General features: G+C 38.7%; 1 protein-coding gene across 2 annotated transcripts in view; it reads left to right on the top strand.

The window, feature by feature from the left end:
• Positions 1-26,971, top strand: part of LOC143271879 (vomeronasal type-2 receptor 116-like) — a 58,325-nt gene that overhangs the window by 29,073 nt on the left and 2,281 nt on the right. The window contains exon 5 of one of the 2 annotated variants that reach the window (XM_076564383.1): positions 9,718-9,841. In XM_076564383.1, the coding sequence (XP_076420498.1) occupies positions 9,718-9,841 (124 nt within the window). Of the gene's footprint in view, positions 1-9,717; positions 9,845-26,971 lie in introns of both variants that reach the window. The other variant, XM_076564387.1, reaches the window with a different exon arrangement.

The raw sequence follows: 26,971 nt of genomic DNA, 5'->3' as shown, positions 1-26,971 counted from the left end.
GCTAGTTAATAAGGAGGATACTTAGAGGGACATATGGATCACCCTAGGAAGGGGAAATTGCTGGAATCTCCTGGATAGACTGAGTGATGGTTATATGAGGGATTGGGCTGGCCCAGTTGGGGGAGAGATGGAGAGGGAGAGCAATGAATGAAATACCCTGATAGAGGGAGTAATTGTGGCATTATGGCCATAGGGGAGAAACCTGGTACCAGTAAAAATCCTTGGATTCCACAGGAATGACCACGCTAAGATTCCTAGAGAGGGTACCTGAGTGGGTCTTCTCCTATAATCATAATGGTGAGTTCCCTAATTGTATCATGGAGTCTTCATCTAGTAACTATGGAAGCAGATGAATAGATGCACAGCCAAGCACTGAGCCAACCTCTGGGAGTCCAGTTGAATAGAGGGCTTATATGAGCAAGTGGGGTCTAGATCATGAAAAGGCAACACACAGAGACAGCTGACCTTTGGGAACTCAGTCAGTATAGACCAACAGGTAGAAAGCCTGCATGGGACCTAATTAAGAACCCTGCATGTGGGTGATAAATGTGTAGCTTGGTCTGTTTGTCACCCCTAACTGTGGGACTAAGATCTGTCACTGGCCCATGAGCTCACTTTTTGGAACATATTCCCTATGGTGGGATTAATCACCCAGCCTTTATGTAAGAGGGAGGAGCTTGGTCCTTCCTCAACTTGGTATTCCATACTATGATGACTCCCATGGAATGCCTTACCCTTTCTGAGGAGTGGGTGTTGTAGTAGAGAGGAATGGTGGAGAGGGAACTGGATAAGAGGAGGGAGGGGAAACTGTGGTTGGCAAATAAATTAAATAATTTAATGAAGAATAAAAAAGAAATTAAATTAGAAGATACATTTTCTCCACTCACCTTCAAAATAGTCCTTAATATCATAGCAAGTACAAAAAGAAATGGTAAACATGAAATACAGAAACAAGGAAAGAAATGTACCCACTGGTCGCAAACACCTTTAATTCCAGCATTCGGGAGGCAGGAGAGGTGGATTTCCATGTGATCTTAGTTAACCTACTATATATATATATATATAGTTAGTCGTGATATACCAACAATACATGGTGAAACCCTGTTTAAAGAAAACCACAACAAAAAGGAATATTTGTAGTTAATCACACTATGGAGAACATGAAAGAGCCAATGCATAGGAGACACTGTGGTTCTGACACAGAACTCAATACTCAACAAAGAACCTAAAGTGAGCACCTGACCATCAGCAGCTGTGTTAAACAGTATATAGACCCTTATCACCAGGATTTGGGGTATGTAAAATTTTTACATTTTAAACTTTAAGAAATCCTATAATCAACTTTATACAATCTCACTTTTATTCCAGTTCCCCAAATATTTGCATTGTAAGGCACTTTCACCTCAGCAAATATTCCAACTTTCAGTTCAATACTTATCAATTCAGCACTTTGTCACCAGAAATACACCAGGCTCTGCCTACTTAGCTGTTTTTCTCTTTACACTCTGCTTGTCATACTTTGCAGTGCTATTTATTGGAGTCATGTTTGCTGTCAGAGGTTTGAAGAGATATTCCCCATGTTTCTGATATCCATTTATCCTACTTTGTTGCACTGTTGCTGTGATTAAACACTGACCATAAGTAAACTGAGGAGGAAGGGTTGATTAGGCTCATGGGTTACAGTAAAGGGAGGACAAAGCCAGACTCTGGATCCTTAAACTAAAGCATAGACCCTGAAGGAACATTGTCTACTGCTTTGCTCTGCTTGATTTCTACTACAGCCCTGCCTAGGGACAGCACTGCACACTGTGAACTTATACATCAATTATGCAGAAATAAAATGCATAAATATTATGACAACAGGCTAGTTCTATGGAGAGAAATATTTTAGTTAAGATTCTCTCTAACTTTTTAATTTACTTTCTGTCAAGGTGATGAAATTTAACTAGAAAAATCAGTTTGCAAGCTCTATGTTTTTTTAATTTCCACCTTTAAGGTTTTGTTTTATTTTTTTAAATTTTATTTTATAATTTAATTTAATTTTGCATATCAGCCACAGATTCCCTTGTTCTTCCCCCTCCCGTGCGCCCCACCCACACCTTCTGCCCAACACACCTCCCATTCCCATCTCCTCCATGGCAAAGATTCCCCTGAGGATTGAGTTCAACTTGATAGATTCAGTCCAGGCAGGTCCAGTCCCCTCCCCCCAGGCTGAGCAATGGGTCCCTGTATAAGCCCCAGGCTCCAAATAGACAGCATATGCACTAAGGACAGGTCCTGGTCCCACTGCCTGGGTGATTCCCAAACAGATCATGCTAATCAACTGTCTCACTTATCAAGAGGGCCTGATCCAGTTGGGGGCTCCTCAGCTATTGGTTCATAGTTCATCTGTTTCCATTTGGTTTGCTACTTGTTCCTGTGCTTTTTCCAAGCTTGGTCTCAACAATTCTCGCTCATACAAACCCTCCTCTTTCTTGCCAAGTGGACTCCTGGAGCTCCCCCTGGGGCCTGGCAACTGATCTCTGCATCTGGTTCCCTCAGTCGTTGTATGTGGTTTCTAGCATGACAATTACGGTGTTTGGCCATCCTATCACCAGAGTAGATCAGTTTGGGCTGACTCTGGACCATTGCCAGTAGTCTATTGTGGAGGTATCTTTGTGGATTTTTGTGGTCCTCTGTAGCACTATGCTTCTTTCTATTCTCATGTGGTCTTCATTTATCATGGTCTCTTATTCCTTGTTCTCCCTCTCTGTTCTTGATCCAGCTGGGACCTCCCGTTCACCTAAGCTCTCTTTCCCTTGACCCTTGCCCTTCATTACCCCCACTCACATACAGGTTGTTCATGTAGCTCTCATCCATTTCTCTGTCATTTGGGCGAACCCTGTGTCTTTCTTGGGGTCCTGTTTTCCAGGTAGCCTCCCTGGTGATGTAAGGAGCAGTCCAGTCATCCTTGTTCCACATCTAGCATCTTCCTATGAGTGAGTACACACTGTGCTTGTCTTTCTGAGTCTGGGTTACCTCACTCAGGATGATTTTTTTTCTAGATCCATCCATTTACCTGCAAACCTCATGATGTCATTGTTTTTCTCTGCTGAGTAGTATTCCATTGTGTATATGTGCCACAATTTATTTATCCATTCTTCAGTTGAAGGGCATCTAGGTTGTTTCCAGGTTCTGGCTATTACAAACAATGCTAATATGAACATAGCTGAGCAAGTGCTCTTGTGGTATGATTGAGCATTCCTTGGGTATATACCCAAGAGTGGTATAGCTGGATCTTGGGGAGACTGATTCCCAATTTTCTAAGAAAGCACCATATTGATTTCCAAAGTGGTTGTACAAGCTTGCATTCCCACCAGCAGTGGAGGAGAGTTCTCCTAGCTCCACATCCTCTCCAGCATAAGCTATCTTCAATGTTTTTGACCTTAGCCATTCTGACAGGCGTAATGTGGTATCTAAGAGTCATTTTGATTTGCATTTCTCTGATGATTAGGGATGTTGCATAATTCCTTAAATGTCTTTCAGTCACTTGAGTTTCCTCTGTTGAGAATTCTCTGTTAAGTTCTATAGCCCATTTCTTAATTGAACTGTTGGGCATTTTGATGTCTAATTTCTTGAGTTCTTTATATATTCTTGATATCTGTCCTCTGTCAGATGTGGGGTTGGTGAAGACCTTTTCACATTCTGCAGGCTGTCACTTTGCCTTGTTGACCATATCCTTTGCTCTACAAAAATTTCTCAGTTTCAAGAGGTCCCATTGATTGATTGTTTCTCTCAGTGCCTGTGCTACTGGTGTTATATTTAGGAAGTGATCTCCTATGCCAATGCATTCAAGACTACTTTTTACTTTGTATTCGAGCAGGTTCAGAGTAGCTGGATTTATGTTGAGGTCTTTGATCTACTTGGACTTAAGTTTTATGCACGGTAACAGATATGGATCTATTTGCAGCATTCTACATGATGATATCCAGTTATGCCAGCAGAATTTGTTGAAGATACTTTCTTTTTTCCATTGTATAGTTTTGGCTTCTTTGTCAAAAATTATATGTTAATAGGTGCAGATTAATGTCAGTGTCTTCAATTCGATTCCATTGGTCAACATGTCAGTTTTTATGCCAGTACCAAACTGGTTTTACTACTGTAGCTCTAGGTCAGGGATTGTGATGGCTTTAGAAATTGTCTATTATACAGGATTCTTTTGGCTATCCTGGGTTTTTGTTTTTCCATATGAAATTGAATATTATTTATTCCAGTTCTGTGAAGAATCATGTTGGGGATTGCATTGAATCTGTAGATTGCTTTTGGTAAGATTGCCAGTTTTCCTATGTTAATCCTGCTTATCCATGAGCATGGGTGATCTTTCCATTTTCTGACATCTTCTTCAAATTCTTTTTTCAGGAACTTAAATTTCTTGACATATAGGTCCTTCACTTCTTGATTAGTGTTACTCCAATGTATTTTATATCATTTGTGGCTGTTGTAAAGGGTGATGTATCTCTGATTTCTTTCTCAGCCTGTTTGTCAATTGTATATAAGAGGGCTACTGATTTTTTTGAGTTGATCTTGTATCCTGCTATGTTGTTGAAGGTATTTATAAGCTGTATCAGCTCCTTGGTTGAATCTTTGATGTCACTCAAGTATACTATCATGTCATCTGCAAATAGGGAAAGTTTGACTTCTTCCTTTCCAATTTGTATCCCCTTGATCTCCTTATGTTGTCTTATTGCTCTTGCTAGAACTTCAAGTACTATATTGAATAAGTATGGGGAGAGCAGAAAGTCTTGCCTCATTCCTGACTTTACTAGAACCACTTTGAGTTTCTCTCCATTTAATTTGATGTTGGCTGTTGGCTTCCTGTAAATTGCCTTTATTATGTTTAGGTATATTCCCTGTATTTCTGATCACTCCAAGACCTCTTTCATGAAGGGGTGCTGGATTTTGTCAAATGCCTTTTCTGCATCTAGTGAGATGATCATGTGGTTTTTTTCTTTGAGTTTGTTTATATGGTATATTACATTGACGGACTTTCATATGTTGAATCACCCTTGCATCCCTGGGATGAAGCCTACTTGATCATGGTGAATAATTGTTTTGATGTTTCTTGGAGTTGTTTGCCAGTATTTTATTGAGTATTTTTGCATCAATGTTCATGAGGGAGACTGGACTGTAGTTCTCTTTCTTTGTTGTATTCTTCTTTGGTTTAGAAATCAGGGTAATTGTAGCCTCATAGAAGGAGTTTGGTAATGTTCCTTCTGTTTCTATTGTGTGGAACAGTTTAAAGAGTATTGGTATTAACTCATATTTGAAGATCTGGTAGAATTCTGCACTGAAACCATAAGGTCCTGGGCTTCTTTTTGGTTGGGAGAATTTTTTTTTGGGGGGGGGGCATTTTCTTTTTCTTTTTTTTCCTTTCCTTTTATTTTACAATACCATTCAGTTCTACATATCAGCCACGGGTCCCCCTCTTCTCCCCCCTCCCACTCTCTCCCCTCACCCCTTCGCACCCCCCATTCCCACCTCCTCAAGAGCAAAGCCTCCTCCAAGGCCTGCTATCAACCTGGTAAACTCAGTCTAGGCCGGTCCAGTCCCCTCCTCCCAGGCTGAGCCAGGCATCCCTGCATAGCTCCAGGTTTCAAACAGCCAACTCATGCAATGAGCACAAGACTGGGTCCCACTGCCTAGTTGCCTCCCAAACTGATCAAGCCAATCAACTGTCTCACCTATTCAGAGGGCCTGCTCCAACTGGGGGCCCCTCAGCCTTTGGTTCATAGTTCATATTTTTCTATTTGTTTGGCTATTTTTTTCAATAATTGAGTAAAACCAAAATTTATTATAAGCCACAGTCATCCTAGGGACCTCCAGGCTATATATATAGCCTCCATTGTTCTATGTGTTGTGGTCTGATTGTTCTTTATTTTATATTTAGAATCCACTTATGAGTGAGTACATACCATGACTGTCTTTCTGGGTTTGGGTTACCTCACTCAGGATGATGTTTTCTACTTCCATCCGTTTGCCTGCAAATTTAATGCTTTCATTGTTTTTCTCTGCTGAGTAGTACTCCATTGTTTAGAAGTACCACATTTTTTTTTTCATCCATTCTTCTCTTGACGGGCATCTAGGTTGTTTCCTTGTTCTGGCTATTACAAATAGTGCTGCTATGAACATAGTTGAGCATGTATCTTTATGTTATGAATCAGCATTCCTTGGGTATATGCCTAAGAGTGGGATGGCAGCTTTTTTTTTTTCTTAGAGCATTTTAATGACTGATTCTATTTCCTTAGGGGTTATTGGACTATTTAAAGAGTTTATCTGGTCTTGATTTTACTTATGTGGTACCTATCCGGAAAATTACCCATTTCTTTTAGATTTTCCAGTTTTGTGGAGTAGATGTTTTTGAAGTATGACTTGATGATTCTGTGGATTTCCTCATTGTCTGTCGTTATGTCCCCCTTTTCATTTCTGATTTTGTTAATCTGTCTTTTGGTTAGTTGGGATAAGGGCTTGTCTGGCTTGTTTATTTTTCTCAAGGAACCATCACTTTGTTTCTTAAGTTTTGTGTATTGTTCTCTTTGTTTCTATTTTATTAATTTCAGCTCTCACTTTGATAATTCCCTGGCGTCTATTCTTCCTGAAAGACTTTGCTTCTTCTTGTTCTAGAGCTTTCAGGTGTGCTGTTACGTCACTAGTGTGAGATGTCTCCCACTTCTTAATGTGGGCATTTAGTGCAATGAATTTCCCTCTTAGCAGTGCTTTCATAGTGTCCCATAAGATTGGGTATGTAGTGTCTTCATTTTCATTGATCTCTAGGAAGTCTTTAATTTCTTTCTTGATTTCTTCCTTAACCCATTGGTGATTCAGTTGAGCATTATTCAGTTTCAATGAGATTGTAGGTTTTCTGTAGTTTTTGTTGTTGTTGAAATCTAACTTTAAATCATGGTGGTCTCATAGAACACAGGAGGTTATTCCAATTGTTTTGTATCAGTTGAGATTTGCTTTGTGGCCAAGTATGTGGTTGATTTTAGAGAAGGTTTCATGAGGTATTGAGAAGGTATATTATTTTTTTTGTTAGGATGGAATTTTCTGTAGATATCGATTAAGTCCATTTGAATCATAACATCAGTAAAGTCCTTTATTTCTCTATGAAGTTTTGATTTGGGAGATCTGTCCAATGGTGAAACTGGGTGTTGAAGTCTCCCACTATTAATGTATGGGGTTTTATATGTGGTTTAATCTTTAGTAATGTTTCTTTTACATATGTGGGTGCCCTCGTGTTTGGGGCATAAATGTTCAGAATTGAAACTTTATCTTGGTGGATCTTTCCTGTGATGAGTATCTAATCCCCTTCTTGATCTCTTTTGATTGATTTTAGTTTGAAGTCTATTTTGCTGGATATTAGGATGGCTACACCTACTTGCTTCTTAAGACCATTTGACTGGAAAGTCTTTCCCAGGCTTTTATTCTCAGGTAGTGTCTATCATTGAATTTGAGGTATGTTTCTTGTATGCAGCAGAAAGATGGGTCCTACTTTCATTACCATTCTGTAAGCCTGTTTCTTTTTATAGGTGAATTAAGTCCATTGATATTAAGGGACATTAATGATGAATGATTCATTCCTGTTATTTCTTGGTCATTGTATGTGTGTGTGTGTGTGTGTGTGTGTGTGTGTGTGTGTGTGTGTACTTTTCTTCTTTGGGGTTTACTGCTGTGGTTTTATCTATTGTCTGTGTTTTTGAGGGTGTATATGACTTCCTTGGTTTGGAATTTTCCTTCTATTGCTATCTGTAGAGCTGAGTTTGTGGATAAGTACTGTTTAAATCTGGCTTTGTCTTGGTATGTCTTGTTTACTTGTTTACTTGTCTATGATGATTGAAAATTTTGCCAGGTATATTAGTCTAGGCTGGCATCCATGGTCTCTTAGTGTCTGCATTACATCTGTCCAGGTCCTTCTGGCTTTCAAAGTCTCCATTGAGAAATCGGGTGTTATTCTGATGGATTTGCCCTTATACATCACTTGGCCTTTTTCCTTTGCTGTTCTTAATATTCTTTCTTTATTCTGTACATTTAGTTGTTTAATAATTATGTGGCAATGGAACTTTTGGGGGGTATCTAGTCTGGTGTTCTATAGGCTTCTTGTATCTTCATAGGCATTTCCTTCCTTATGTTGGGAAAGTTTTCTTCTTTGATTTTGTTGAATATATTTTCTGTGCCTTTGAGTTGGTATTCTTCTCCTGCCTTTATCCATATTATAAATAGGTTTGGTCTTTTCATGGTGTCCCAAATTTCTTGGTCATTTTGGGTCATGGCTTTGTTGGCTTTAGTGTTTTCTTTGACTGACAAGTCTATTTCTTCTACTGTATATTCAACACCAGAGATCCTCTCTTCCATCTCTTGCATTCTATTGGTTATACTTGTATCTGAAGTTCCCGTTCATTTACTCAGATTATCTTTTTCCAGCATTCCCTCTGTTTGTGTCTCCTTCAATTTTTTTCTATTTCCCCTTTCAGGTCTTGGACTGTTTCCTTCATCTGTTTCATTGATTTTTCATGATTTTCTTTCAGTTATTTATTGTTTTCTTCTGATTTTTTTTGTTCTCTCCTCTAGTTTTTATAGCATTCTTCCTTTTTTTTTGTTTTTCTGTCCTCAATTTCATTGGTGATTTCTTCTATATAAGCTTCTACCCTCTTCATGATGTTATTCATAGGGTTGCTTTCTTCTACTTCTTCCATTTTGTGATGTTCAGGTCTAGCTGTTGGAGCAGGCATAGGTTCTGTTGATGCTGTATTACTCTTCATTTCTTGTATGTACTTCTGCCTTGACATCTCCTTGTGGATTTGTTCTTGGTCTTATCAGTGCTCTTGGTGCAGACAGAACTGACAGATTCAGGAAGCCTCTCTCTCTCATCCAGATGGGAGCTCCAGGGTGGGATGGAAGCTGAGGGCTGGTCTCTAAGTCTCAGGCAGTGTCTGCTGTCTAATTGATGGGCATCAGGGCAGGGCATAGAGATTGCAGGGTCTGCTGGCGGTCTTGGAGAAGGGGAGCCTTCCCCGTGGGGCAGGAGGGGATCCTGCCCAATGGCCAGAACATGGGGCCAAGTTGGGCAGGTCTTCCCCAGAGTGGCTGGTGCTCAGCGATAGGATATGCGGCAGGCCTCTCTGGGTCTCACCCCAGACACTCACCTCTTGTCCAGATGGGAGGTCCAGGGCAGGAAGGGAGCTGGGGGTTGTTCTCCAAATCTCAGAAAGAGCCTGGGGTCTTGGGCAGATGGACATGGTGTCAGGGCTTGGAGATTACAGGGTCTGCTGGGGGTCTTGGAGAAGGGGAGCCTTCCCAGTGGGGGTGGAGGGTATCCTGCCGGATGGCCACCTGGGGCCAAGTTGGGAAGGTGTACCCTGGAATGGCTGGTGCCCAGGGATGGGATTAAGGGGCAGACCTCTCTGGGTCTGAGCCCAGGCAATTACTCTATGGTGTTTGCCTACAGCAAAGAACCCATTTTTCTAAATTTTCCTAAATTTCTAAGATTGGGAAACTACTCAAATTACATCAGATTGTTTTCATACATTTGCTTGTTTGGCATTATAAAACATACTGTTTTATGTGGTCACTCATTTGGTATATATGAAATAAGCCTATTGATATTTCAAAATGCTAACATAATTTTGTTACAGAAGAAGTAGGTAAAACTCATGATATCAGTGTATGTCTACTTTTCCTCAGATGCTGCCCTCTGTGTGCAGTGCTGACTGTGGTCCTGGATTGAAGAAATTCTTGCAGGAGGGAATTGCAGCCTGCTGTTTTGATTGCATCCCCTGCCCAGAAAATGAAGTTTCTAATGAGACAAGTGAGTGTTTGCTGCTGAGATAAATCCTTCACATAGATCATCCTCTCCCAAACACACTGGGATGATCAAAGTTTCTAAAAGGCCACTGTACAAATAAACCATATCAGTTTCCCAAGTTAGTTTTTATAGAACTATGATCAGTAATAATGTCACTTTAAGTAACATGTTATGCCATGACATACATCTTTGACTCATTGAAAATCCATGGTAGGTGACCTTTATTCAAAGAAAACTTTGATAAGCAATCTGCAATGTGAAGGAATCCCATAAAATGTCTTTAATAGTGACTAATCTCTGAAACTACATGTAGATTAGATTCCAATCTATTTTTAATAATATTTTTTATTTACATGTCTTTGTGTGTCACTACATAAGTTTATAGGCACCATGCATTTTCAGGGAATCAATGGAGACCAGAGTAGAGGTTCTGATCCATTTAACTCTTTTATGTGGGTTCTAGAAACCAAATATAAGTCCTCTATTTCTGTAAGATTAATGAACAGTGGAAATAAACCCTTGGTAAATTATAAGAAACTGTTCAGTATGATACACAGAATTTCAAACTATATACAGAGACTCCCCCTTTCAAAGTATCATTATGATTTGAAATCTAGAAAAGTGTGGAGAAGTGTTGCCACATAAAGTAGAAAATATGAAGTACTATAATCAATAGTTTTGTATATAGCACAGTTAATAATGTCAGAAAACAGAAGATACACCTGTTTTGTATGATATCACCCAGCTACAGTCATCCAAATGGTGTTGTCACCTACACAGCCCATGTTAGTCAAATGATCATTTATTTAGAGTTGGTTACATAAAAATGGCAGATAAACAGATTTTTCTCTCATGGTGCCTGTCATCCTACATAATATAATGAAAGTACTTAAAGGAAATTTATGGCCAGTAAGGTGATTCAGAAGTTAAACCCTATTCTACTAAAGCTGATGATGTGTTCTTCCCTAGGACAATTGTAATAGTAAGATGTTTGTAGATCTAACCAATCATCTTATTAAAATAAGAAACACAGAGCCAATGTAAAAGAGAAAGCCGAGAGGTCAAAGCTCAGAGATAAAATCTTACCTCCTGCATTTCTCCTAGCTTCCCCGAGAGCAAGCTACTTCCTGTTTGCCTGTGTTTAAATAGTCTTTCTGTTCTGCCTTCTCATTGGTTGTAAACCCAACCACATGACTGCCTCATCACTGCCTGTAAGTACCGCCCTCCAGGTCTTAAAGGTGTATGTCTCCAATACTGGCAGTATCCCTGAACACACAGAAATCTACCTAGCTCTTCTAACCACCACGCTCTTGCTATGGCTCTAATAGCTCTGACCCCAGGGCAACTTTATTTATTAACATAAAATTAAAATCACATTTCAGTACAAATAAAATATCACCATATTTCCCCTTTTCTATTTTAATAAAAAGAAAAAAGGCAAAAGGTTATAACTAACAAAAGAAAAACTATATACAAAAGTACAATAACTATATACAATATATACAAGTAACAAATACCTAAACGATATCTAGTCCATTTGTATTTGACAAATCAGAGAAAATAATTCCCTTATCTATCCTATTTTAGTAAGTCCAAAATGTATCTAATTCACTTTCTATCCTAATTAATCTTCAACTATAACTAACTAATCTTCAACTCCCTCAGAGACCCAAGAAGGGAATAATATTAGCTAACAAAAATAAAAACAGGAAGTGCACAAAAGCAACTTTCAAAAATTTTGTGAGTTGACAGAAACAGCCAGCTGCCTGGACAGTCACCTGAGGTTTCTTCGCAGTGTTGGGGCATCATCTTCAGCCTATAGGCTTATCGTATCTGACAGACTCATTTGTGAAGTAGGTTGTATACAAGGTCAACAGTTCAACCTCACATTGGGTGAGAGCAGTCCATGTAACAGAAACACCTGAATTCCACTAGTGTCATGTCATGATTCAGGATTTTAAATTCTGGAAATTGTGGATAGTTTTTGAATTCAGCTGTCCATTCTTCTTGGCTGTGTATATATGGCTTCATCTCAGCATCCCCTTCTTCTCCACATTCCTCTATTTTTTTTTTTTTTTTTTTTTTGGTTTTTCGAGACAGGGTTTCTCTGCGTAGCTTTGCGCCTTTCCTGGAGCTCACTTGGTAGCCCAGGCTGGCCTCGAACTCACAGAGATCCGCCTGGCTCTGCCTCCCGAGTGCTGGGATTAAAGGCGTGCGCCACCAACGCCCGGCTCACATTCCTCTATTAAATGCCAGTCTACTATTGAGAGGCGTGAGCTTTCAGTTGCTGTTCCATTGCACAACAGAAGCCGTCGGCCCACTGCCTGTTCAGCTGCCTTCGAAGAAAAGGGCACTGTACCTTTTCCAGATTGTGAAGGCCATTTCAGGGATGGTGCCATATTGACCTGGTCTCAGAAGATGCCTTTTGATAAAGCCATAACCACACTTGTTTTGGCAGGAATCAGTAGTCCTTTGTTTCTTATTCTGTCTGTCCATTTTTTCCTGTTTATTCAAGGATACTTTGTTGTCCAGTGGCTAACTTTTACCACAATGAAAGTTAACTCCATATGCAGTGTCTTCAATGTCCATATTTTCTCTGAAGTAGATTGGTACTGCCAGGAGCCGACATGTCTCAAAAATGAAAAATTTCTAAGTTATTAAAACATTTTAAATGCCATATTCAGTAGATCTCTGAAGGGTTTGAAGATGACCTGTCTAAAACATATCTGCTCAATTTTTAAAACATATCTAATATGACTACAATTTCTATTGTAATGTCTAATTACTTTCATTTCTTTATATCCTAATAGTTGGTAATAATGTAAAGTATTTAAAACTAGTAATTGTCTTTTTCTTTTCTTTTTTTTGTTATATATATTTTTTATTTTACAATACCATTCAGTTCTTCATATCAGCCATGGGTTCCCCTATTCTCGCCCCTCCCTCCCCCTCCCGTTACCCCTAGCCCACCCTCCTCTCCCACCTCCTCCAGGACAAGTCCTCCCCCGAGGACTGTGATCAACTTGGTAGACTCAGACCAGGGAGGTCCAGTCCCTTCCTCCCAGACTGAGCCAAGTGTCCCTGCATAAGTTCCAGGTTTCAAACAGCCAACTCATGCAATGAGCACAGGACTTGATCCTACTGCCTAGTTGCCTCCCAAACTGATCAAGCCAATCAACTGTCTCACCTATTCAGAGGGCCTGATCCAGCTGGGAGCCCCTCAGCCTTTGGTTCATAGTTCATGTGTTTCCATTCATTTGACTATTTTTTTAAATAATTGAGTAAAACTGAAATTTATTATATGCCACAGTCGTCCTAGGGACCTCCATGCTATATATGTATATATATAGCATCTATGGTTCTGTGGGTTGTGGTCTGATTGTTCTTTATTTTATATCTAGAATCCACCAATGAGTGAATACCTACCATAACTGTCTTTCTGGGTTTGGGTTACCTCACTCAGGATGATGTTTTCTAGTTCCATCCATTTGCCTGCAAATTTCATGCTTTCATTGTTTTTCTCTGCTGAGTAGTACTCCATTGTGTATATGTACCACATTTTTTCATCCATTCTTCCATTGATGGGCATCTAGGTTGTTTCCTTGTTCTGGCTATTACAAATAGTGCTGCTATGAACATAGCTGAGCATGTATCTTTATGGTATGAATCAGCATTCCTTGGGTATATGCCCAAGAGTGGGATGGCTGGGTCTTGAGGTAGTTCGATTCCTAATTTTCTGAGAAACGGCCATACTGATTTCCACAGTGGTTGTACAAGTTTACATTCCCACCAACAGTGGAGGAATGTTCCCTTTGCTCTACATCCTCTCCAACACTGGTTGTCATTGGTGTTTTTGATCGTAGCCATTCTAACAGGTGTAAAGTGGTATCTCAAAGTTGTTTTGATTTGCATTTCTCTGATGATTAATGATGTTGAGCATTTCTTTAAATGTCTTTCAGCCATTTGTAGTTCTTGTTTTGTGAAATCTCTGTTTAGTTCTTTAGCCCATTTTTTAATTGGACTGTTCAGTACTTTGATGTCTAGTTTCTTGAGTTCTTTATATATTGTGGAGATCAATCCTCTGTCAGATATGGGGTTGGTAAAGATCTTTTCCCAATCTGTTGGCTGTCTTTTTGTTTTATTGACTGTGTCTTTTGCCCTGCAAAAGCTTCTCAGTTTCGAAAGGTCCCATTTATTAATTGTTGTGCTCAGGGTCTGTGCTGTTGGTGTCTTATTTAGGAAATGGTCTCCGGTGCCAATGCGTTCAAGAGTGCTTCCTATTTTCTTTTCTATTAAGTTTAGTGTAACTGGATTTATGTTTAGGTCTTTGATCCACTTGGACTTGAGTTTTGTGCATGGTGACAGATATGGATCTATTTGTAATCTTTTACATATTGACATCCAGTTATGCCAGCACCATTTGTTGAAGATACTTTCTTTGTTCCATTGTATAGTTTTGGCTTCTTTGTCACAAATCAGGTGTTCATATGTGCATGGATTAATGTCAGGGTCTTCAATTCGATTCCATTGGTCCGTATCTCGGTTTTTATACCAGTACCAAGCTGTTTTTATTACTATAGCTCTATAGTAGATTTTGAGATCAGGAATGGTGATGCCTCCAAGGGTTGCTTTATCGTATAGGATTCTTTTTGCTATCCTGGGTCTTTTGTTTTTCCATATAAAGTTGAGTATTTTTCTTTCCAAGTCTGTGAAGAATTGTGTTGGGATTTTGATGGGGATTGCATTGAATCTATAGATTGCTTTTGGTAAGATTGCCATTTTTACTATGTTAATCCTACCTATCCATGAGCATGGGAGATCCTTCCATTTTCTGATATCTTCTTCAATTTCTTTCTTTAGAGATTTAAAGTTCTTATCAAAAAGGTCTTTCACTTGTTTAGTTAGTGTTATCCCAAGGTATTTTATATTATTTGTGGCTATTGTAAAGTGTGATGATTCTCTGACTTCTTTCTCGGCGCTTTTTTTCATTTGTGTATAGGAGGGCTACTGATTTTTTTGAGTTGATCTTGTATCCTGCCACTTTACTGAAGGAGTTTATCAGCTGTAGGAGTTCCCTGGTAGAGTTTTTGGGGTCACTTATGTATACTATCATATCATCTGCAAATAGTGAAAGTTTGACTTCTTCCTTGCCAATTTGTATCCCTTTGATCTCCTTTTGTTGTCTTATTGCTCTAGCTAGAACTTCTAGTACTATATTGAATAAATATGGGAGAGTGGACAGCCTTGTCTTGTTCCTTAACTCAGTGGTATCGCTTTGAGTTTCTCTCCATTTAATTTGATATTTGCTGTTGGCTTGCTATAAATTGCTTTTATTATGTTTAGAAATGTTCCTGGTATTCCTAATCTTTCTAAGACCTTTATCATGAAGGGGTGTTGGATTTTGTCAAAGGCTTTTTCAGCATCTAAGCAGATGATCATGTGGTTTTTTTTCTTTCAGTTTGTTTATATGGTGTATTACATTGACTGATTTTCGTATGTTGAACCATCCTTGCATCCCTGGGATGAATCCTACTTGGTCGTGATGGATGATTGTTTTGATATATTCTTGGATTCGGTTTGCCAATATTTTGTTGAGTATTTTTGCATCAATGTTCATGAGGGAGATTGGTCTGTAGTTCTCTTTCTTTGTTGCATCTTTGTGTGGTTTGGGTATCAGGGTAATTGTAGCCTCATAAAAAGAGTTTGGTAGTGTTCCTTCTGTTTCTATTGTGTGGAACCCTTTGAAGAGGATTGGTATTATTTCTTCTTTGAAAGTCTTGTAGAATTCTGCACTGAAACCATCTGATCCTGGGCTTTTTTTGGTTGGGAGACTTTTGATGCCTGTTTCTATTTCTTTAGGGGTTATTGGTCTATTTAAATGGTTTATCTGGTCTTGATTTAATTTTGGTATGTGGTATTTATCCAGAAAATTGTCCATTTCTTCCTGGTTTTCCATTTTTGTGGAGTACAGGTTTTTGAAGTATGATCTGATGATTCTCTGGATTTCCTCGTTGTCTGTTGTTATGTCTCCCTTTTCATTTCTGATTTTGTGAATTTGGGTGCTCTCTCTTTGCCTTTTGGTGAATTTCGCTAGGGGTTTGTCTATCTTCTTGATTTTTTCAAAGAACCAACTCTTTGTTTCATTGATTTTTTGTATTGTTCTCTTGTTTTCTCTTTCATTGATTTCAGCCCTCAATTTGATTATTTCCTGGTGTCTATTTCTCCTGGGTGAGTTTGTTTCTTTTTGTTCTAGAGCTTTCAGTTGTGCTGTTAATTCATTGTTATGGGATTGCTCCATCTTCTTTATGTGTGCATTTAGAGCTATGAATTTTCCTCTTAGCACTGCTTCCATAGTGTCCCATAATTTTGGGTATGTTGTACTTTCATTTTCATTGAATTTTAGGAACTCTTTAATTTCTGTCTTTATTTCTTCCTTGACCCATTAATGTTTCAGGTGGGCATTATTCAGTTTCCATGAGTTTGTGGGCTTTCTATAATTTTTGTTGTTATTGAGGTCTAACTTTAAGGCATGGTGGTCTGATAAGATACAGGAGGTTATTCCAATTTTTTTGTATCTGTTGAGATTTGTTTTGTGTCCAAGCATGTGGTCAATTTTTGAGAAGGTTCCATGGGGTGCTGAGAAGAAGGAATATTCTTTTGTGTTAGGATGGAATATTCTGTAGATATCTATTAGGTCCATTTGAGTCATAACATCTGTTAGGTCCTTTATTTCTTTGTTAAGTTTCAGTCTGGTAGATCTATCTTTTGGTGAGAGTAGTGTGTTAAAATCTCCCACTACTAATGTGTGGGTTTTAATGTGCGTTTTAAACTTTAGTAGTGTTTCTTTTATGAATGTGGGTGCTTTTGTATTTGGAGCACAAATGTTTAGAATCGAGACTTCATCTGGGTGGATTTTTCCCGTGATAAATATGTAATGTCCATCCTGGTCTCTTTTGATTGATTTTAGTTTGAAGTCTATTTTATTAGATATTAGGATAGCTACACCAGCTTGTTTCTTAGGTCCATTTGCTTGGAAAACCTTTTCCCAGCCCTTTACTCAGAGGTAGTGTCTGTCTTTGGAATTAAGATGTGTTTCTTGCATGCAGCAAATGGATGGGTCCTGTTTTCTTATCCACTCTGTTAGCCTGTGTCTTTTTATAGGTGAGTTGAGACCATTGATATTGATGGATATTAATGACCAGTGATTGTTAATTCCTGTTATTTTTTTTTTGGTTGTGTTGTATTGTCCTTCTGTGGTGTATGTTGGTGTGGGATTATCTATTGCTTGATTTTTCATGGATGTGTTTAGCTTCTTTGGGTTGAATTTTCCCTTCTAGTGCTTTCTGTAGGGCTGGGTTTGTGGACAGGTATTGATTAAATCTGGTTTTATCCTGGAATATTTTGTTTACTCCTCCTATGGTGATTGAGAGTTTTGCTGGGTATAATAGTCTGGGTTGGCATCCGTGGTCTCTTAGTGTCTGCATGAGGTTTGTCCATGATCTTCTAGCTTTCATAGTCTCTATTGAGTAGTCTGGTGTTATTCTGATGGGTTTGCCTTTGTATGTTACTTGGCCTTTTTCCTTTGTGGCTCTTAATATTTTTTTCTTTGTTCTGTGTGGTTATTGTTTTGATTATTATGTGGCGAGGGGACTTTTGTTTTAGATCCAGCCTATTCGGTGTTCTGTAAGCTTCTTGTATCTTCATAGGTATTTCTTTCTTTAGGTTAGGAAAGTTTTCTTCTATGATTTTGTTGAATATATTTTCTGTGCCTTTGAGTTGGTATTCTTCTCCTTCTTCTATCCCTAGTATTCTTAGGTTTGGTCTTTTCATGGTGTCCCAAATTTCCTGGACGTTTTGTGTTACAACTTTTTTGTCTTTAGTGTTTTCTTTGACTGACGAATCTATTTCCTCTATCGTGTCTTCAGTGTGAGAGATTCTCCGTTCCATCTCTTGCAATCGGTTGGTTATGCTTGTTTCTGTAGTTCCTGTTCATTTAGTCAGGATTTCTATTTCCAGAATTCCCTCAGCATGTGTTTTCTTTATTGTCTCAAATTCATTTTTCAGATCTTGGAATGTTTCTTTCATCTGTTTAATTGCTTTTTCTTGGGTTGATTTGATTTCTTCCCATTTTTTGTTCGTTTTTTCTTCCATTTCTTTAAGGGAGTTTCTTATTTCCTCTTTAATGGATTTTTTCATTTCCTCTTTAAGGGAAGTTTTTATTTCCTCTTTAAGGTAGTTTTTCATTTCCTCTTTAAGGAAAGTTTTTATTTCCTCATTGAGGGAATGTTTTATTTCTTCTTTAAGGGCCTCTATCATCTTCTTAAAGTCATTTTTAGGGTTGATTTCTTCTGTTTCTTCTGTCATGGTATGTTTAGGTCTTGCAGGTGTAGAATCACTAGGTTCTGATGTTGCCTTATAGGTCTTTATATTGTTGCCTGTATTTTTGCACTGGCGTCTACTCATCTCTTCTTCTGTGCCATGCAGGTGGTGTCTGTGTCTGAGAGTGCCTCTCTTGTTCTAATTTTTAGTCTTGGTTTAGTAGGGATTCTTGGTTAAATTGGTGCTATTGGGCTGTTTCTTCAGGGGCAGCTGATTTCAATCGGTGAATTATATACTTATGATTCTGGTGATCTAGTGTGGTGTCTGGGTAGCGCCTTCTTCTGTGTTCCCAGGTCACGTTTTGTTCATTTGTCAACTCCTCAGCTGATCTTGTTTCTTCAGACTTTAAACTGTAGGCATCTGAATCCTCTCTCAGATGGGTTTCAGCTGAGCAGGGTAGTCTCACCTACACCTCCAAGTTGTTGGGTTTCACAGGATCAGCAGCTGGGCCCTGGGTTGTCCTCAGACGGAGTGTTCAGATTCGTTCTGGTTCTGACCCATGGAGATAGCTTCTTCCCCAGGTGTTGGGGTTAGGGGCGTCCCTGTTCCAAGCTGCATCTACTTGTCTCCGTCCCTGGGCCTGTCTTCCTCTGCGGTCCGCTGCCGGGCCTGTATGTCCCTGTCAGGTGCCACTGGGTCTGTCTGCCTCTGGGGGCCGCCACCGGGCCTGGATGTCTCTGCTGGCTGCCGCTGGGACTGAATGTCCCTGTCGGCCACTGCTGCCGGGCCTGTCTATCTCAGCGGGCCCGCCACTGGGCCCATCTACCTCCGTGGGCTGCCGCTGCCGCCGCAGGCCTACCTGCGTCTGCTTGTCTCCGCCGCCGTGTCTCTCTACCTCTGTGGGCCACCGCTGGACCTGAATGTCTCTGCTGGATGCTGTCAGGACTGAATGTCCCTGTCGGCCTCTGCCACCAGGCCCGTCTACCTCTGCGGGCCGCCACTGGGCCTGTCTACCTCCATGGGCTGCCGCTGGGCCTGAATGTCTCTGCCAGCTGCCGCCAGGACTGAATGTCCCTGTCAGCCGCTGCTGCTGGGCCTGTCTACCTCCATTAATTCTTATATACTTATATTCATTTCATTCTTTTTTTTTGTTTTTCGCGACAGGGTTTCTCTGTGTAGCTTTGTGCCTTTGCTGGAACTCACTTGGTAGCCGTCTTTTTCTTTTCTTTCTTTCTTTTTTTTTTTAAACAAGAACCTTAAATCTAATCTCCTTTGCTTAGCCTTTTTCCTAACCCTTGACAACAACTTGTAACCAACTCCCCTAAATAATGAAAATTATCCCAGACCCAAAACCCATTAAAAAGAACCAAAAAACCACCCGCCCCACACCACTTCTTTGGGAATGTGGGCATCACATTCTTAAAATTGCTTCCTGCTGTGTATGGGCGAAGTTATCTTTATCCTGAAAGAAAAATTTAGGTTAATTGTCAAATTCTAGGAAAGGTAACTATATTCTTCATTATTGTCCAGTCTGTGTATAAATCCAAAGTTCATGGTTTATCTCAAGTCCTTATTCAAGTAGTCTTTGAGACTGGATCATCTCAGCTAGTCATCTCAAAATTGTGGTTCAAAGCTTGTAGTTCAAACCTTGTAGTTCAAAGCTGATCTGTAGATGATGTTTGTCAGCTTAGTGATATTATTATTGTCCACATGGATTTGTTGTTGTTGTGGGGCCCCATCTTTTTCCTGGAGACTTCAGTTGTTGTTAGGCCTGACCGTGATTTCCTGCAGAAAACTGATAAGAGACTCGAACACAAAGACATATATATGCAGCTAATTGAAGCCTTTTTTCTAGAATTAGTTAGTACTCTATATGACCATTCATATCTTAACAAAGTTTAAAATGTATAAATATATATTAATCTTGTAAATTTTGATATAAAATTTATACTTTAAGAAAAGTTTAAAGAATCAGAATAGAATCAAAGAGTTCAGATTAGTAATAGAATACTCCCTCAATTAATTTGGCTTTTGTCCTGTCCCATAGCAGAAAATGGCTCTTTTATTCTGGCATGATACAGGGAGTTTGTATTTTCCTTTTAACAACATGCTTGAATTTAAAGAAGGAGATAGCCATTCTCCAACTCCAAAGTCAGCTTTAAATTTTAATTGAACTGGGACTATTAGAAGACTAATAGTGTTAAATCTTTAGAGAAAAGCAGAAACAAACATTTAAGAAGACATAAAATTTTTTAGATAATATATACCCATATGCCATTTCACTCTGTTTCCTGGGATAGATGATTTGTCCCTTTTCTTCAGTTGTCTCATTTGTCTTGTGTTCTTCAGATTCCTTAACCATAATTCTCCTAAAAGACAAAAACAAAAACCTTTCCCAAAGACTAATTTTGGGGATGTTCCTTTTTGGCAAGTTATTATCTGATTAAATGAAAAGACATGTGTTACTGATACAAGTTAGTTTAAATTGGATGTTCATGCTGGTTGATGAACTATCACCTCCTCTAATTAAGAGGTTTCTCTTGTTCAAATCGAACCTTTATCAATTTTGATGGTACTCACAGCTTATCTTCTCCTGTAGAAACAAAAGCAAAACCTCGTGCCCAACATAATACATACCCTGGTTTCCATTCTGAGGTGAGCACATCCTTAAAGTATATAGGCTGATTTAATTCTGTAGTTTTCTCTATTATCCAATGTCTCTCTGCAGCTGTTGTTCCTTTCTCATTGGCATTCAGAAAATTCAAAGTTAATAGAGCATCATGCAGTCTATTTCTGGGGGATTTTTTACTCCTTTCTGTTTATTTAGCATATCCTTTAGAGTTCTGTTTGATCTTTCTATAACTGCTTGACCTGTAGGATTATGTGGTATACATGTAATATGCTTTATTTTGTAATAAGCAAAAAACTGTTTCATTTTAACAGAGACATATGATGGAGCATTGTCAGTTTTGATTTCTGCAGGTATACCCATGATGGCCATAACTTCTAGCAAATGAGTGATTACAGAATCAGCTTTTTCAGAACTCAAAGCAGTTGCCCATTGAAATCCTGAATAAGTATCAATGGTGTGGTGTACATATTTCAATTTTCCAAATTCTGCCAAGTGAAACATGTCCATCTGCCAGATTTCATTCCTCTGAGTACCCTTTGGGTTACATCCTGCTGGTAATGGCGTTTGGTTATACAAGGAATAAGTAGGACATTTCTTTACTATTTCTTTGGCTTGTTGCCAGGTTATGGAAAAATCCTTTTTTAAACCTTTACTATTGACATGATGTTTTTTATGAAATTTTGAGGCCTCCAGCACATTTCCTATCAATAATTTATCAATCTCATCATTGCCTTGTGCTAAAGGGCCTGGCAGATCAGTATGAGATCGGATGTGAGTTATATATAAAGGATGATTCCTTTTCCTGATTGTACCTTGTAATTGAATAAATAGTGAAGTTAATTCTGAGGCATCAGGGATAAATTCTGCAGTCTCAATATGTAATACCACTCTTTCAGCATACTGAGAGTCAGTTAGTATGTTGAGAGGTTCTGAAAAATCCAATAATACCAACAGAATAGCATACAATTCTGATTTTTGCACTGAATTATAAGGACTTTGTACCACTTTACTTAAATTTTCTGATTTGTAACCTGCCTTTCCTTGTTTGTTGGCATCTGTATAAAATGTACAAACTCCAGATATGGTTTTTTGCCATACAATTCGAGGCAAGATCCAATCAGCTCTCTTTATAAAATCAATTCTGTTGCTTTTGGGATATTTGCTGTTAATTTCTCCCAAAAAAAATTACTGCAAGCTCGTTGCCAAGGTTCACTTTCTGTACATAATTTTTCAATGTCCTCCTTAGTTAAAGGTACGACAATTTCTGCTGGGTCTGTTCCTGCTAATTGACGAAGTCTCAATTTTCCTTTCCAAATCAAGTCAGAGATTTTTTCCACATAAGTTTTTAATTTTTTATTTGGTTCATTTGGTAAGAATATCCATTCAAATATAATATCTTCCCTCTGCATTAATATTCCAGTAGGAGAATGCCTAGAAGGTAAAATAACCAAGATGCAATCCAGCTTTGGATCAATACGATCCACGTGCCCTTCAAGTACTTTCTTTTCTACCAAGGCCAATTCTTTCTCAGCTTCAGGTGATAATTCGCTTGGACTATTTAAGTCGTTGTCACCTTCTAAGGTTTTGAACAAATTAGTCAGTTCATCATTTTTTACCCCAACAATAATTCATAGATGAGAAATATCTCCAAATAATCTTTGAAAGTCATTAAGAGTCTGTAGTCTATCTCTCCTAATTTGCACCTTTTGGGGTCTAATTTTTTGTAGCTCTATTTTATATCCTAAATAATTAATAGAATCTCCTCTTTGTATTTTTTCAGGAGCAATTTGTAATCCCCAGCATGGCAAAATTTTCTTTACTTCTTCAATCATTCTTTCTAAAGTATCTGCATTTGAGTCAGCTAGTAAAATATCATCCATATAATGATAAATTATAGATTTAGGAAATTTTTACGTATCACTTCCAATGGCTGTTGTACAAAATATTGGCACAGAGTTGGGCTATTTAACATTCCCTGTGGGAGGTCCCTCCATTGAAATCTTTTAACCAGTTGAGAATTATTATAAGTAGGCACTGTGAAAGCAAATCTTTCTCTGTCTTTTTCTTGTTAGGGTATTGAAAAGAAACAGTCTTTTAAATCAATAACTATGAGAGGCCATCCTTTTGGTAACAGAGTAGGCAAAGGAATTCCAGATTGTAGAGAGCCCATTGGCTGAATTACTTTGTTAATTGCTCTAAGTTCTGTGACCATTCTCTATTTACCAGATTTCTTTTTAATAACAAATACAGGAGAATTCCAAGGTCTGGTTGACTGTTCAATATGCTGAGCATTTAACTGTTCTTCTACCAGCTCTTCTAAAGCCTGGAGTTTCTCTGTTGTTAAAGGCCATTGCTGAACCCATACAGGCTTGTCTGTTAACCATTTTAAAGTAGAGCTGTTGGTATTTTTGGAAGATTATCAGTTGTTGTGCCCTGTTCTTGTATAATATGGATGGCTGGTGACCATTCAAAATAATGCCTTCTAATATTTCTCTCAGAAACATGTGCTAGTTTATGATTTGTTTCTGAGATTGGAGGGATGTTAATCTGAGTATTCCATTGTTGCAACAAGTCTCGACCCCACAGGTTCATAGCTATGTTAGCCACATATGGTTTTAATTTTCCTCTCTGTCCTTCTGGACCTATACATTCTAGCCATCTTGCACTCTGTTTCACCAGAGATAATGTCCCAATTCCTAACAGTTGATCGTTTTCCTCCTGAAGAGGCCAAGCTGGATGCCAAAATTCTGTTGCAATTATGGTAACGTCCGCACCTGTGTCTACCAGACCAGACAACAAAACACCATTTATTTTTATCATTAATTTTGGTCTCTGTTCATTAATAGAAGTTTGCCAAAAAATTTTCTTTATATTTTCTCATGAATTTTCTATTCTCTCTGTTTCATCATCCTGACCAGCATGATTTATTCCAATAATCATTTGGTTATTTAATCGCTCAGAGCAGGGATTTCCTCTACAGCTGCAGGAAAGGTTCGAACTGGTTTTGCTATGGGGGCCTGCATGAGGCCCCTCCGGGAGTTTCCCGAAAACTGAGGCAAAGGATTACCCTGTCTGTCCTTTGTTGATCTACATTCATTCGTTGGTCCAGTGTTTTCCCTTACCACACCTTCTGCATACTCCAGAAGGAAGGGGCATTCTGTTGCCATTGTTCCTTGAAGAAACATTGCTTCTAGGAATGACCTGTTTACAGTCCCTTTTAAAATGTCCTTGCTTTCCACACCCAAAACATCTAACACTCCTCAAACCTATGAAATTACTTCTCCTACCACGTATCATCATGCTCATCAGCCTCAACATTAATTGTTTATCTAATCCAATCTTCCAAAGGTGCAGATCTTGCCTTTAATGGCCTGATTATTCTTTTGCATGCTGCATTCACATTCTCAAATGCCAAAGCTTCAATTATTGCCTTACAAGATTCTGATTCTGAGACCATTCTGTGTACTGCTGAAGCCAGTCTTTCTAAAAAATCTGTGAAAGATTCTTTTGGGACTTGCATAACCTTTGTGAATGACTCAGGTTTTTTTCCTGGTTCCTCAACTCTGTCCCATGCATTCAAGGCTTCCATTCGACATAAAATTAGGGTTTTAAAATCATATAAACATTGTGTTTGTACTGAAGCATATTGGCCTTCTCCAATAAGCTGATCCTGACAAACTTGTATTCCTTTATCCCTCCATTGTTTTTCTACATTTCTAGCTTCCTCCTTAAACCACGTTAGAAACTGAAGTCTCTGGCTGGGTTCCAGAACAGCTTGTGCAAGGTCCCACCAGTCCTGTGGTACAATCCTATTATATGTTGACGAAGAGTTTAACATTTGCTTTACATATGGGGAATGCATGCCATAAGATACTATTGCCTCCTTAAACCTTTTAAAATCCATCAGTTTAACTGGAGCCCAAATATTTTGTGTAGCCATTTGATCAGGCATCTGCTGTACGGTTACAGGATAAATTAAGGGTGACTGTGTGAAAACAGGCTTTCTTTCTGTAACCTTATGATCCAAACTTGAACCAACTTCACTGTTAATTTCTTCTGTCTGAATTTTTACAGGTTTAACAAGTTTTTCTAAAGCTGTCATCCTGGCACTTATATTGACTATCTTTTTAAATAGTAAAATGTGAATAAGCATGGTGATAAACTGCATAATTAGATCAACATTAATCTTCTCATATAGTTGTTCCATTGTCAGATTGCCTAAAAATTCAAACAAAACCCAATTTTCTTCCAATATACACAGAAAACCCATTTTCTTTTAATGTTGAAAAAATTTGTCATTTAAATAGTTTCCTTTATGACTTACCAAATCTGCGTAGAACAGTAGAAATCCAAGCGAATTTCAAAACAGCCACCTAGTGTCCTAGGTGTGAATCCAGAGAGAGAGAGAGAGACACAGAGAGACAGAGAGAGAGAGAGAGAGAAAGCAAAAGCAAAAGCGAAAGTGAAAGTGAAAGCGTAGCCGGCTAAAGCTTAAATCCAGCCACTTGTTCCCTCTTGAGCCGAGTCAAGGCTTGGCTTTACAGGCAGGGTCCCTGTTTGGTAGGGCAGGCCTGAGTTGTTTGTAGCACTGGCTTTAAACAAGCAGCTCACAGTCCGGCCTGAGGCCAAGCAGACCTGGGCCGGGGCTAGGGAGCTGGCTGCTCTGGCTAGGGAGCCGGCCCCAAGCAGTTTTTAATGGATTCTCCCCACGTTGGGCGCCAGATGTAGATGTAACCAATCGTCTTATTAAACTAAGAAACACAGTGCCAATGTAAAAAAGAAAGCCGAGAGGTCAGAGCTCAGAGATAAAATCTTACCTCCTGCATTTCTCCTAGCTTCCCCGAGAGCAAGCTACTTCCTGTTTGTCTGTGTTTAAATAGTCTTTCTGTTCTGCCTTCTCATTGGTTGTAAACCCAACCACATGACTGCCTCATCACTGCCTGTAAGTACCGCCCTCCAGGTCTTAAAGGTGTATGTCTCCAATACTGGCTGTATCCTTGAACACATAGAAATCTACCTAGCTCTTCTAACCACCACTCTCTTGCTATGGCTCTAATAGCTCTGACCCCAGGGCAACTTTATTTATTAACATAAAATTAAAATCACATTTCAGTACAAATAAAATATCACCATAGGTGTTGTTAATTATTAGAGGAGGTTATATTCTGATCTCTATGTACTTGCACATATAATTTACTGCAATTTTCTTACATAAACTATAATAAAATTGTTTTAAATATGGAACATAAGAACAAAGGTTATTTACAATAATAAATAAAATTAAAGTTAAAGAAAAATATTTTTATTATTTAATTATGGGCATATATGTAAAATAGGTGGTTTGTGTACTTAATTGAATGTGCATGTGTGAGGCATCCAAGGTTCCTGTAGTTAGAGCTACAGACAGTTATGAGAAACCTGACATTGGTCCTTGGAACTGAACTCAGTTCTTCTTCAAGTGTGGCATATTCTCTTGACAATAGAGGCAACTTTCCATTCCCCTAAACAAATTAACTAGTTAAATGTGTCCATAAATACCACGTTCTAGATAAAAAGACTTGAAACCTAGAAGCATGTCATATTTCTATGTAATTATCCATTGATTCAGAGCAATTATACTCAAGTTTCTTAAACTTTCCATGGTGGAGACTGTAACTTATGGACAGGATATTATTCCTCCAAACAAACCTTCTTTGCTATCACTCTTGCTTAACTGTACTTCTTTTATTGTGATCATGGCATTATATCAATATCTACTTCACACTTGAGTACACTCACATAGTCTGAGATTCTCATAGATGGAAATTAGTGACAGAGGAAGAAAGGTGGTGGTCTGTTCCCAAAGGTGATAGAATCAAGAAGAAGGGCTTTTTGATGGTAGGTATGTACAGAGTATTCTGCCTTCAGGAGGGGGTTACTATTTGTTATGAAAGAGACTCTTGGACAAATCATTCCTATTGTCAGATAAGGACACAACTGGGGATTTTTTAATTAATTATTTTTTGCATTTATAAACATAAAAATTATATTTATGTAACAGTATTCTTTCATTCTCATCCTCCTGCTTCCCCCATATAAACCCAATTACTCTCATGTTAGAGCTCTGTTGTTACTTTTGCATGCACATACATACACACTACACACACACACACACACACACACACACACACACACACACAAAC

Source organism: Peromyscus maniculatus, chromosome 1 (genome assembly GCF_049852395.1).
Source record: "Peromyscus maniculatus bairdii isolate BWxNUB_F1_BW_parent chromosome 1, HU_Pman_BW_mat_3.1, whole genome shotgun sequence".
Classification (NCBI taxonomy): domain Eukaryota; kingdom Metazoa; phylum Chordata; class Mammalia; order Rodentia; family Cricetidae; genus Peromyscus; species Peromyscus maniculatus.
Note: the sequence above shows the minus strand (reverse complement) of the source record. Positions and strands in the feature narration are given on the sequence as shown.